General features: G+C 44.1%; 1 protein-coding gene across 1 annotated transcript; it reads right to left on the bottom strand.

Moving 5' to 3' along the window:
- Positions 1-1,471: 1,471 nt before the first annotated feature.
- On the bottom strand, positions 1,472-5,384 carry LOC311250656 (hydroxycarboxylic acid receptor 2-like). Its single transcript, XM_084342528.1, has 3 exons — positions 5,294-5,384; positions 3,945-4,568; positions 1,472-3,079 (listed from the first exon to the last, which is right to left on the bottom strand). The coding sequence occupies exons 2-3, from the start codon at positions 4,356-4,358 to the stop codon at positions 2,384-2,386; spliced, it is 1,110 nt and encodes a 369-aa protein (XP_084198654.1). The 5' UTR covers positions 4,359-4,568; positions 5,294-5,384; the 3' UTR covers positions 1,472-2,383.
- Between the last annotated feature and the right edge of the window lie 8,508 nt (positions 5,385-13,892).

Genomic DNA, 13,892 nt, shown 5'->3' with positions numbered 1-13,892 from the left:
GGGAGTTATCTTTGATCAAGATATGTCCTTCAACTCCCACATAAAACAAATTTCAAGGTCTGCATTTTTTCATCTACGTAACATTGCAAAAATCAGGCCCATCCTGTCTCAAAAAGACGCAGAAAAGCTAGTCCATGCATTTGTTACTTCCAGACTGGACTATTGTAATTCTCTATTATCAGGCTGCCCTAACAAGTCTCTAAAGAGTCTCCAGCTGGTCCAGAATGCTGCAGCACGTGTACTGACAGGAACTAAGAAAAGAGATCATATTACTCCTGTACTGGCCTCTCTGCACTGGCTCCCTGTAAAATCAAGAATAGAGTTTAAAATCCTTCTCCTCACTTACAAAGCTGTTAATGGTCAGGCACCATCACATCTCCAGGAGCTCATACTACCCTATCACCCAACTGGAGCATTATGCTCCCAGAACGCAGGATTACTTGTAGTTCCTAAAGTCTCCAAAAGTAGAATGGGAGCCAGAGCCTTCAGTTATCAAGCTCCTCTTCTGTGGAACCATCTTCCTGTTTTGGTCCGGGAGGCGGACACCCTCTCTACCTTTAAGAGTAGACTTAAGACCTTCCTCTTCGATAGAGCTTATAGTTAGGGCTGGTCCAGGACAGGCCCAGGCCTGTCCTGGACGAGCTCTTAGTTATGCTGCTATAGGCCCAGTCCGGGGGACAATGACACACTGAGCTTCTCTCTCCTCCTCTCCTCTCCATCTGTATACATTATGCCTGTATACATGCCCCATCTCTGCATGTCACTGACTTGCTTCTTCCCCGGAGTCCTTGTGCTTTCTAGTCCTACAGGCTCCCTTGGATCCTGGCCGCGCCCGGGTCGTGGATCGTGGATGCGCCCACTGCTATGGCCCTGCCTGATCGTGGATGCGCCCACTGCTATGGCCCTGCCTGATCGTGGATGCGCCTACTGCTATGGCCCTGCCTGATCGTGGATGCACCTACTGCCATGACCCTGCCTGACACCCACCACTACTGTCGCTAATATTAGTCACATCTCTGTTACATACGTTCCACTACTATTATCGTACTGCATTGCTACATACCATCCTTGCCATTGATCATTGCTACTGTTATCACTAGTAATCACATTTCCATGTGCATTTCATCATTATTGCTGTAATACATCTTTGTGTACTTTCACTCCTGTCAACCATCGCTTATAATCGAATACATTGTGATCTCGTTGATCTGCTCTGTACATGCGACATCTATTGCACGTCTGTCCGTCCTGGGAGAGGGATCCCTCCTCTGTGGCTCTCCCTGAGGTTTCTTCCACATTTTTTTTCCCTGTTAAAAGGGCTTTTTTTTTTGGGGCAAGTTTTTCCTCACTCGAATCGAGGGTCGAAGGACAGAGGGTGTCGTCTCTGTACAGATTGTAAAGCCCTCTGAGGCAAACTGTGATTTGTGAATTTGGGCTATACAAATAAAATTTGATTTGATTTGATTTGATTTGTTTATTTACATAAGGATCATTCTCATTATAATTATCATAATGCACACTAACAAACATATTTACAGAAGACAGTAAAAACAAGGTGAACAATTCACCATGTGATCATAGTGAAGGTTTTTTAAACTACAGATGTCATTATAACACAATTTAGTGAAGAAAAACAGCTCCAAATAAAACTTGAATAAAATGAGAAAATTATTTTTTATTTTCTTTGCTGACTTGAAATGTCACTCAGACTGAACAGACTGCGTGCACATTAAAGATGTGTATCAGTACACACTTTCTCTCCCTCTGTAGATTTTTAAACATTCAGAAATCTGCTTTAAAAGTGGTGTAAGTTTATTTTTCATACACAAGTGTGAGAAGAACCTGATCAGCTGATGTAGTTAATGATCCGTCCACTAGATGGAGCACATTACATATCACAATCTACAGTGAACCCATGAGCAGAGTTCAGAAGGTGAACAACATAACAGAGGACAAATAGAGCAAGAAGCTTAGTTCTGATCACAATTTGACATCCAGGCTTCTCTGTGATTGAAGAATCTGAAGACGCTGCTTGTTGTTTTTTCTCTGAGTCCGACCTCGTTTTACCTTTGAAACAGCAGCAGTAGGAGAAGAAGGAGTAGTAGTAGAGTTTCATATATACATATACAAATATACAAAATATTACAGGATGAATGTTGTGTAAATGTCTCTCATGGAGACGTACTGGAGCTTTGTAACATTACTGACAATATGTGCGATACAGTAAAAGTGGTGATTCCTCAGAACTTCACATTGGAACATCTTAGAAGCAAATCAAGAGTTTAAGAGGATTAATAAATAAGGACAATCAGAATTTTTTAGGATGTTAGATCAGAAAAAGAGTTTTTCTCAGCACTGCTTGGTCCAGTCATTACAGAGCTCATTACATGGCTTCACTCCCTCCGTCAGCCCTCAAGGATTTGAGTTCCTGCTGGGTCGTCGACTGACTTCCTGACGAAGAAGCCGTGTTCTCGCCGTCACCTTTGTCCTGCCTGCAGCGGAGGGCGCGGGGCAGCGAGCTGCAGAGGGCCTTCCTGAACATGGAGCTGGAGAAGACGTAGATGATGGGGTCGAGGGCAGAGTTCAGGAAGTTCAGCCCCAAAGACACGATGGTGAGCTGGGTGAACGTGTAGAAGGAGGTGCAGTCCCACGGGCGGTACGAGCGGATGACCCACACCCCGATGGTTGTCACCGTGGTGGGTAAGAAGCACACCATGAACACCGCCACAATGGCGGCACACACTCGCATCGCCTTTCGCACCTTGTCTGGTTTTCCTATCTGCCGCCCCTTTAGGAAGCTGGAGATCCGGATGGAGCAGAACATCAGCATGGCCATCGGGATGATGAACTCCAGGACCGTCAGGATCCGGTGCATGCTGACCAGGATGATGATGGCCCGCGACGCCTCTTTGTACGAAGTGAAGAAGAAACACTGGGTGGTGTTGTGGCCGCGGCCCTTGATGTGGCTGTAAGCCAGCATGGGAACCCGAGGGCTGATCACCAGCATCCACACGAACACTGATATGAAGGCCGCCTGCCTCTTGTTCATACGGTTGAAGCGGTGGTGAGGGTGAACCACCTGGAGCAGGACGACAGTCAGGATGCATCATTTTACAGCATTTAGGGCAAAAACATGTCAGAAAGCTGATGTTATACTGTCGTTTCCTGAAGGCAACCGTGACAGGGTTCATTTAAATTAGCAAAGATAAGTGAGTATCAGGTACACTCTCGATCTACTGAGCTCAGACTCCACAATCAAAATTACATTTCAACGTGAATGTCCTTTTTTCAGAACTTGTTTTTCAAGTTTCCACTTGTACCATTGTTAATAGTAGTCGCTGCACATTTAATCCATTTATCCAATACTTTTATTTACTTTATTTATTTCACTCTAAATGGCAACATTTACATTTTTAACTGGATGTCTTGTAATTCCTTCGAGCTTCTTGTCATCAGCCCCACACTCCGGTCAAACCACCACTCCGGAAAGACTTCGACCATCACGTCAGTAAACCGGTTCAATCCTGATTCTTTCAATGAAGAAACGTTTCAAAGATCAGATCACTACCATCCACCTGTGACTAAGAACGTGTCATTCACACATTCATCTTCTCTCGTCTTGATTTCTGTAAGTCACTTGTTTCCTGTCTTAATCAAGCTGCCCTGGCTCGAGTTCAGCTTGTACTGGAGGTGACTGCTCTGTTGCACCCAGACTCTGGAGCAGTGTTCCTCCTCCCATCAGATCAGATGAGTCTGTAGACTGTTTGTTAAAAACACACTTGTATAGGTTGTCCTTCCCATGCTCGTTTGTACGTTGCATGACTTTGTGCTTAGTATTTGCACTCTGTAACTTGTGTTTAGAAAAGCACAATATAAATAAAGTTTAATTAATGTGCGCCACAGTAACCAAACTATTATAATATAATGTTTACTCATTTGCTCACCTTAAAGTAGCGGTAAATTGCCACCACAGTCATGAGTGCGATGCTGGCCGAGCGGTTGGAAAACATCAGGAAGAGGTTGATCCGGCACAAGCCATCTCCAAACACCCAGTAGCCCCTGAGCAAGGCATCGACCCTCAGCGGCAGACTCACCAGAGCCAGGAAGTCGGCGATGACCAGGTTAAAGAGGAACAGGTTGTTGGGGTTCCAGGCCTTCAGTTTGAAGCAGAAGATCCACAGGGCAACTACGTTTCCCAGCAGCCCCAGTATGATGTCAATGGTGAGGACCGGAGGCAGGATCACGCCCTCCAGTTGGATACCGACTGGCGGGCAGCCGCCGCCTCTTCCGCCGCCGGGGATCGGGGTCGTCAGGTTTGAAATTGTGGTTGTGAAGTTTCCATTTTGTTCTGACAACATTTTGGATATTCAGTTTGTGCTTGTACCTTTTATTTAATCGAAATAGACGAATCAGTGTGGTGGTGACATTTGGGGATATGGTAAAAAAAAAAAGATATAGATATATTTTTAGGTTCTGGGGGGAGGGGGTATGACCACACTGAGGAAAGTTTCTGATTCAGGAAATTTACCACTTCCTCTTTCACCTTCCTGTTTTCTGTAGAATGAAATCTGTGTCAAAGAAAAACAAAACAAAGTATTTGTACATGAAGTTTCACTTCTCCACAGCAGTGCACAACAATGCAAGTCTAATGCACCAACACCTGATATCTGTTATCTATTAGGATTTAAAACAGTTCATCAGGAAAATGGATATTAAGTAAAGTGGTTTGTTATGGTGCTATATTATCTGTTTTCATTTTAAAGTGCAGTGCTCCACCTGGACGTCTGTTTCCAGTCAAATGAATGAATTTGCTGAATTCAACCATCCTGACAACTAATCACAAATGAACTTGAAAATATCACACAGCAGATAATCTTACAAATCACAGTCAAACATAAGAACATAACATTTTCTATCAATCATCCATCCATTTAACCACCATCGAGTTTTATTATGTCAGTAATATTAATATTAATAACGTTAGCTGCTAACTATACAGATCAGCCTAACATTCAGCTAAAAATAGAAAAATACATTTGTAGGCTAACATGAGCTAGCTGCTAATTTTAGCCAATATGAAGGCTAACATTTCATTTTCTATAGTTAGCAACATTAGCCAACAATTCAAGAAATGACTTTCTGCAAACACCAGCCGAACAAACGCTGTTTATCAAGAAGGAAGAAGAATGAAACGTTCATTAAATGCATTTTACATTAAACACACACACACACACACGTTCAATAAGATGTTGTACGTTTACCACAGTGAACTGAAACAACATCCAGAACTCACCAGTTTCCTGCAGGGGCCGTTGGAGGAGAGTACGGAGGGCCGACTGAGCTCCGTCTCTGTATTTACGTCCCTGACAGGAGGACGTTCCTCGTCGAGCCTGTCGTCAGACTGTTACCACACTTGTTCTAGTACAGGCAGTGAAAACATGTCGTATGTGAGAGCAGAAATCCTGAGTGACGCACATTACTCAAGACCTTTCAGCAGGGGTCCTATTTTTAGAAGTTGATATTCGACATTTCAGGATCAGAATCAACAATCAACACAGCACTGTGAATAATTATGAATTACTTTCTAAAGTCTTTCTAAAGACTTGAACCATCATAAAGCCATCATTCAGCTAAAATACTAAACACAAGTAACATCTCGTCTCCTTCCAGTACCGTGTTGTAGTTACTGTCCATATAGAAAATAAAAGCTAATATTAATGAGGATCAGTCAGCGTGACGGTCGGCCCTGGTGATTTGACTGCACTGCACCTTTAAAAGTCAACAGGTTCAACTTGAAAACTGACAGAAGTTGTGTTGGAGCCTCAGTCGGTGCCTCAGAGGTTTGTGTGACAACTAATCAGCTAAAAAAGATATTTTCACTCATATATTTAATATTTTACATAGCAGTGGAACAAGTCGTCCAGATTTCAAGCAACAGAGAGCCAAATAAGTTTTTCTGGGTCAAAAGCCGGTCACATCGCTTCATGTGATGCGTCACTGTTGAGGCACCGCAGGTCAAACGGTGACATTTAGAAACTGTTTCCTGTTTGGGTACAAATGTACGAACGATTGGAGGAAGTTTTGAAATGACAAGATTACCGTTGTTGCCGCTGTGTGTGACACGTCGTGACATCTTCATATGAGCTGCTGATGAACGAACTCTCTGAATTACAACATGTCACAATAATATGACTCCATATTCTCTGTTTTTAAACTGGCAACCTTTTACTTCTGCTTTTCATGGTGAAGAAGATACTGAGAGCACAAAAGAAGCGAGTCTGCCACAGCAGGAACAAAAGTCTCTTCATTCACCATCATCAGCTTTTCTGAAACAAGACGATGTATTTTCGTAGCTAACCCTGAAGTCAGCTGAAGTTCCCCTGGTTCCCCTCTCAGGGATTTTTGGCATTAGATTTTGGATTATTGCAGAAAATGATCCGAAGTTTATGATGCTGACAGGTTTTCCTCACAGATGAACTCCACTTTGTGATTTTTGAAGCGTAAATTAAATGTGTAGCAGTAAAAAGCTGATGTTAGGCTGTAAACAGACGGCATCACGGTCACGTGACTGAAACGTCTCCGCTCAGTGTTTGTTTGGCTGTTTTCACTTTCTGGTGCAATAATCAACTTTCACATTAACCCGACAAAACATGTCGGCACTTAACGTTTCTACAAACCACAGATTGTTTGAAACACTTTCCTTTAGTTCACTTTTCAATTGCACGTTGTAACAACGCGCTCAGCTTCACACTTGTTGAAATGTCGGCCTTCTCTCTTATATTTCCTGTTGTATCGTATTAGTTGTCTATTGCCAGTTTAAAGAGATTTTGAACATTTTGAGCGCTGTCGCTTGTATAAACCGCTGGAAGTCCGACCCAAACAGCTGATCTGCAGCATAACACAGTGCACAGCTGCGATTTTCCTGACAACAATGTAAAGAACAAAAGATGTTAAAAATATCACGTGCAGTTCATCTTTTAGTTGGCTGAAATACGTCTTGCAGCTGTCTACAGCACTACGAGCTGACCTGATGTGCTGCAGGTCATCCAACATCCAAAGACCCAAACAGTAACGGATCAGAACTCTTCTCTCATCTCCTGGATCGTCCCTGATACGGATCCTCATGACCTCCTTTCTCTGTCCTCTTTCCCTTCCTTCCTTCCTTCCTTCCTTCCTTCCTTCCCTCCCATCTGTCCTTTAATCTCACAAACATTTTGCATCGATGACTCATAATCTATTGTGTTCTCAGTCGGATGAAATTTGAATTTCAATCTACGTGAGCTGCATTCAGCCGTCTGCTCGCCCGGTTACTTTTAGCCAGCGTCGGCTGCAGATTTCCTCCCTGTGTGAAATGTTTACAGGTAATTTATCTCTCCGGATGTGTTTCTGCGACTCCACCGAGGCGACATCTGAAGACGTCTAAGCTCCTTCCAGTGTTTTTTAACTTTAATACTCTAATCTTTCCGCTGAAGAAAGGACACGTCTTCAGCAAATGTTGCCTTTCTAGTTTAAAGTTTCATCTCCTGTAAGGCTTGTGTGCACATGTGCTTATGTTGTGTGTCTTTGCACGTGCTTATGTTGTGTGTGTGTGTGTGTGTGTGTGTGTGTGTGTGTGTGTGTGACGGACGGGTATCAGCATGGATTAGTGAGTAAAGGTAAGCGTGTGTCTCTCCCTGTCTAGGCGGATTTCCATCCCTCTCCTCTTCTCCGGTCACACACCGACCTCGTTTGAACCGTCGCCGTCGTCTCATCTCATCCCGTCTCCTCCTCCGAACCACCCGCTGCCGTCTCATGGCGCCGTAACACTTTGCGTTCAGAGTGTGTGTGTGTTTGCGATTGGTTGGTTCTTTTTTTTTTTGTCTCGGACCGTCGTGCGATGCCATTACTCCCTCAGGACGCCGAGCGATTCGATGGACTATCTCTACTCTACTGGTAAGCCAGTTCCCCCTGCGCCCTCCCTCCTTCCTCGTCTCCTTCATTCCTTCCTTCCTTGTCTCCTTTTCTAAAACCCGGCTGTTGAGGTGGTTTACAGCCTTTGTTTTTCTGCCCCGTCCTCGATCTTCGGCTGCAGTAGTTCATGTAGGTCACAGACTTCAGAGGTGAAACAGGTCTACAGCATGTCACCTGCATGTCAGAGCTGTTTTAAAGGAAGATACCAACATTTTTAATAACAACGTTCATTCAGTCCAGTTCAGGCAGCTGTTTGTAGTTTTTACCGTTTCTGTTTGAGAGGGTTATTCTGTGCTGGAGTTCTTCTTCTTCTTCTTCTTCTTCTTCTTCCTCTTTTCAAAGATTAATGTCATGAGATAAATGTGGATGTCGTCAGGTAAAAATCTTGTATCTCCAAGTTTTCTAACATCTTAGTAATTACTCTCAACGACTAAATGAGTCAGTCTTCGTTCATCGAGCGTTTCACTGCCATCATTGTAAACCAGCGTCAGTTCAACAGCTTTCTAATGTAAACTGGAATTATTCACCATTTTGTACAATAATTGATTCATAACTCGGTTTAAAAATAATTTATAGACACAGTGAAACTACTTCCAGCAGGAGTGGGCGACACAGCCTTAAAATTATATCACGATATTTCAGGGAAAGTTGCGATAGCGATATTTCTGATCTATTTAAAAAAACTGATCGCAGGCAAAAGTTGCATTAGGTGCATTGACAGTTTCCGTCCTTTTCCAATGAGTTTCTGCCTAATTCGTAGTGTGTGTATCTGTTACCACAAGGTGGCAGCAGCAGCATCATATCTTTGCCAAACAATATGTAACCGCATCAGTAATCGCCATCCATCGTTTGCTCTGTTTGTCGTGCGGAGTGCAACCTGCTCGGCCGAGTCACGACTTCTTTACCTCACCAGCAGGTGTGATCTCCTCCTGACGAGTCTCCGCAGTCTGCTCGTACTTGACAGTGCAACGAGTCTGTCGTGGTCCACATTATCGTGCCGACTCTGTTGGAGGTCTGACCTCCTGTAGCCAAAACCACCCCTGGCTCCCTGTTTAGGTACGAGATCCTTGTCGGAGGCTGACGCGCCATGCTTGTGCTCGTACTGTTGTGGAAACGCGTCAACGCATTTATAACAACATATCATATCAATATCGTAACAACAATATGATAATGTCATGTTGGAGTTGGACCCAAATGCATGTGAAGGCAGGCAGGGGGCGCAGTGGAGGAGGTTTATTTCTCAGCGATGGCAACACGAGGAAACATCGGTGAAATTCAACGACAGGATCATTAAAACAAAGCAGATGACTCGATGACAACTTAAATACAAACTAAATAAACGAGGGGGTGAGCTGCAGGTGTGGAGGGAAAGCAGGTGAAGAAAACAGGATACAGGTGCAACATACACCACAAAAACCTAGAAAACACACGTACAAATAATGTGACAGCAGCGTGACGGATACGGGGCAGCCTGAACTTTCAGCCTTACTGTCGAGGAGCATGTGATCAGGTGAACCTGAGGCCGAGGAAGTTCTGACATCTTTTACTTCATCGGTGATACCACAGCGTAAAAATACTCTTTTACACCGACAAGTCCTGCTTTTTAAATGTTATTATACTTGACTGGATTAAAATGAGCGATGCCCACTGCAGCCTGTAAGGTTGGGATGACTCTCGCTGCTTTACGTACTGCTGCTAAGAATTATATTGTCATTTATTAGTGGGTTTATATTTTGTATTATTTTGATGTAATGAATCTGTGAAGTATTTGGCCGACAGCTGTCAGGACTGTGGAGAAAAAACGGAAACTAAGTGACACAAACTGGAAATACGCAAGGAAAGTACAAGTACCACTTCCGGACAGTGGATATCAGCCATGACACAATATAAATGTTCATTCTGTAACATGTTGATGTCTTTGTTATTACCTCATATGGAGTGAGGCAGGATGTGCACAGAGACATGAAGGTAAACCGGCTTTAGCTGTGCGATGACTCCAGAATCAGCTCACTGACGATTGATCTTTTCTCATCCGATCACCGGGTGATCCCGTCTGAACTGTAGCTGCAGCAGCGTCTGTTCGCCTCACGACATGACCGCTGATAATCTGTCAGCATATGGATCCGTCTGCACCAGCAGAACATCTGCTGCGCCGCACCGCGGGGAGCCTCCTCGGTTTGTTTTCCTCCCTTGTTTTTGGGCTTCTTGTTTTAATTTGACGCTCGAGCAGACGGGAGGGAAAGCAAACAGACAGGAGGAGATTAAAAAATGAAAACACCCAACAATGCTCTCAGAGAGGCAGGTCGTCATGGTCTCTTCACTAAAGAGCTTTTTTTAAACACAAAATTACAAACATGGGATCGTTTAATGGAAGGTTTGTGTTTGAGTCTGAGGAAACTTGTTCATGAGTAGACATTATATTTATCTACTCAAGGTCAAGAATGGACTCGTGCTTTCTTCAGACGACATGATATCAGCTCGATAACAGTCGGCTGTCGAGTTTCCCTACAAGAATTTATGACTATAATCGACCCAATCATCAGAATAAATGTCAGCAATGTAAACTTTACATTTCTGCATTTTGCAAATGTACGTTTACAAAGATTTAATTCTCAGTTTTATGTTGTGACGGCACTGTGCTCCTACTCTGGTCAGGTTTAGATCTTCATCAGGTCAAACTGTTTGACTGTCGCAGCCATATTCATACACATGTCGAGCTCAGCGATGGCAGGTGTGGTTAATCATCCGAACTGACCTGAGTTACTTTTAAAACTACTTGATAATCAGCGGAGTGCATCGGAAAAATACACGAGGAGCACTAAACCAAAAGAAACGTCACCAAACTCCCCGGTTTCCCTCGGCTCTCTGGACTGTTCTTCTTTCACCTCTTCCAGACAATTATTGTGGTTTTCTCGTCGCTTCTCAAGTAGTTTATTTAGTCTCAGAGTTTTCTTCAGTTTCAGCCAACAACTGCAAACATTTAGCAGCTAAACAGACATATGATGCCTTCAGGAGTTGGTGGAGCCTAAAGCAGAGCTAAAAGGGTGAACGGACCTACATTCATCACTCCACATGAATGATGTGGAGGTTTAAACATCTCCATATTCAAACTTTCTTTTATTTCCAAATTCAGATCAGCACATTGATCCTGATTGGCTCCCCTGCATATGCAGTCAAGAGTGGTCCAATCAGGTCATTTTGCAGCATTTGAAGTAAAGCCAAGTCTCAAGTATGCAAACATATTACAAAAAACAGAAGGTAAAATATCTGTAAAATAACTGTCTTCTGCATGAACATTTATCTGAATACACCAGTGATGATTTAACATTTTTACATTAACGTCTTTCTATCTAAATAATATGAAAAAAAATAAAGTAAAACATTTCTCTAATCTCTACTCTCTTCTTGTCGGATCCTAATGTTTGTTTCAGTATTTTAATCTTTGAGCATCCGGTCGCTTTGATTTCTGAATCAACCTACAAAACCTGTAAAATAAACTGTGTTGGTGGGAGGAGGAAGCCGTGTTGGTCCGTGGTGACCTGGTGTCTCTGCGGAGGTGTTACTGTGTGTCCCCCTGGCAGCCGGCCTGTGTGTGATGTTAATCACTTGTGGCAGGTAATGCAGATTATCAGGTATTAAGTGATCAGTTAAATTGCTCCCTCGTGTCACAGCAGTAGGCTTTGGTGCATGTTGTCGGCTGTATGTGGGGCTTGAAGAGCTGCTGCTGTCAGGTTATTCATGTGCAAACCAACATTTGTTTTGCAGTGCACGCGGGGCTGGGTCGATAAAAACATGAGGATGGGTGGGCATGTTGAGTAAATCTGGTACTGTTCAACTGTCTCGTGCGTGTTTTTTGCACCTTACGCACCAATTTGGCGACACGGCTCATGTGATACAGGGTCACGTACTGTACTTGGTCGTTGGCTGTGTGATAACGGATAGTATTATTTCAAATTAAGCCTCTCGGGAGAGATCAGAGGGACCTCACCTTCACCTTGGACTCTTTATTCATCCCCTTCGCTGTACATTATCCCTTATGTAACACACAGTATATGTGACCTCACAGCTCGCTTTACATGAAAGCGACAAAAGAAAGATGACGTCAGATCACTCAGGAAGAAGCTTGTGTGCACAAACATCCCGTTTTAAAAAAGAAAAAATCAATGTGTACTTGTGGACGAGACCTTCATGTGTGGCAGAGCAAACAGTAGACCTGAGAGCTGCAGCACTACGAGTTAGCTGGGTTGTAACAGAAGAGAAGAAGCTAAAGCTTGGCACACCTGTTCCCCAGCAGTGTGTACCGGCCCATCTACTCTGTCAGATCGTCCTGCTACTTAGCGTTCCAGCTTTAATCTGCGTCTGACTGTTTGAATCCCTGCCTGCTGCCTCGCTCCCTGATCCCTGACTGGATAAGTTTACAAGCAGCAGTCAAACACAAGTTTTAACTTTCCGTGCCCGCTCTCTGAGTCGTGCTTTTGAGTCCAAACCTGATAATTGTTTCCCATGAAGTCATGAAGGTGATACATGTTGCACTTTGTCTACTTAAGCAGGAACCTCTGCCTGCACCCAGAGGGTCCTATTTGTCCATTTCCTTGTCCTGTGAGCAGACGAACCCGAGCAGCCTTAAACCAAGCTGGATCAGCATGGCTCTTATTCCGACTCTCTTCCTCCCTGGGGCGGTCCGAACTGTCAGGATGGAAACAGGCCGTGGGCCGTGATGATCTCAAAGTCTGCTGCTTTTAATCCAACCTCCCTCTTTCTCCTCCAACGATGATGACAGTATTTCTGCCATAGGCAGTACGTGTTTCAGCAACAAAGCCGAAAAAATGACGCTCATAACAACAAAAATGATTTGGAGGAGCTACTGGCTGCTGCATCTTCATGCGCCGCTGTTGCCATGGCATATCTGTGGTTTATTCAGAGTGACCAGAACAAGTCTGAGAAGATGCCTTCCTGTTGAGCAGAGCTGTTTCAAGTCTCAAGTCAGTAGAAACAAGAGTCAAGTCAAGTGCTACTAGCTTACTGAAATGTTAAGTCCAGCAGTGAGGTTGCTGCTCCTGGTACCGCTCCTCTAATAACAGTGCAGGCTGCAGGGTAGGAGCACTGGTTGGTAATGTTGACCTATGAAGCACCTTGTCCGTGTCCATGTCCGTGTCCGTGTCCGTGTCCGTGTCCATGTCCGTGTCCGTGTCCGTGTCCATGTCCAGGTAATGAAGCAAAGTTCTTTGTTATTTAATGATCGATGGAGAGAAGTTGTGAATAAATTGCAAGCATCCACGCTTTTTTATTTCCATCGGAAAAATGGCAAATTGTGATATCATCAGGATTGTCAGTGTTAGGCAAGAGAAACGACAACCACTGATGACGTGTGAGGGTCTTTAAGGGTTGTCACACTTCATAGGGGGAAGATTTTAACCACGACCCCTCGTAAATCCGTTCTGAGGAGCAAAGGGGGCACTCGAAAACAGAAATTGGAAATGTGATTGAGCCCAAATCAAACTAAACCCGGTTCAGACCACAAACCTTGTGCCTCTACAAGTTTTTTTTATCTCAGGTTGTCTGCTCGGGATGACTCATCACTTTCCACGCCTGGAGCAGGCAGACTCTGGATTGGAGGACTAGGCTGACGATGTACGAGGGGAGGAGGATGTGACCTCATTGGATGCGGTTTGGAAATGACAGTCCTATCAATGACGAGGATTCGTCAGTGAGGCGGTGGACTCCCAGGAGAGAGGCTGAAAGCTCTGTTGAAATATGAGAGATCTGGACCACGAGGATTACTTCATAACGCAATTTATACCCTGCGAGGACTGTAACGTAACGCTGGAGGACGGATGGGAATCAGATTCTCCTCAGGGCCCCGAAAAACTCTCGTTCCGGCCCTGCAATGTCAGTCTGTCCATGACAATAGATGCTGTCTCTACAAAAACACTTTGACACAC

Source organism: Pagrus pagrus, assembly GCF_965226575.1.
Source record: "Pagrus pagrus genome assembly, chromosome: 21".
NCBI lineage: Eukaryota > Metazoa > Chordata > Actinopteri > Spariformes > Sparidae > Pagrus > Pagrus pagrus.
This window is presented reverse-complemented; position numbering and strand designations above follow the sequence as displayed.

What these genes read in the sequence shown, in the direction of transcription:
- LOC311250656 (XM_084342528.1), bottom strand. Translation starts at nt 4,358, where the DNA reads ATGTTGTCAGAACAAAATGGAAACTTCACAACCACAATTTCAAACCTG. An exon ending in CAATTTACCGCTACTTTAAG is followed by an intron (nt 3,080 to 3,944) that starts GTGAGCAAATGA and finishes GTCCTGCTCCAG; the next exon opens with GTGGTTCACCCTCACCACCG.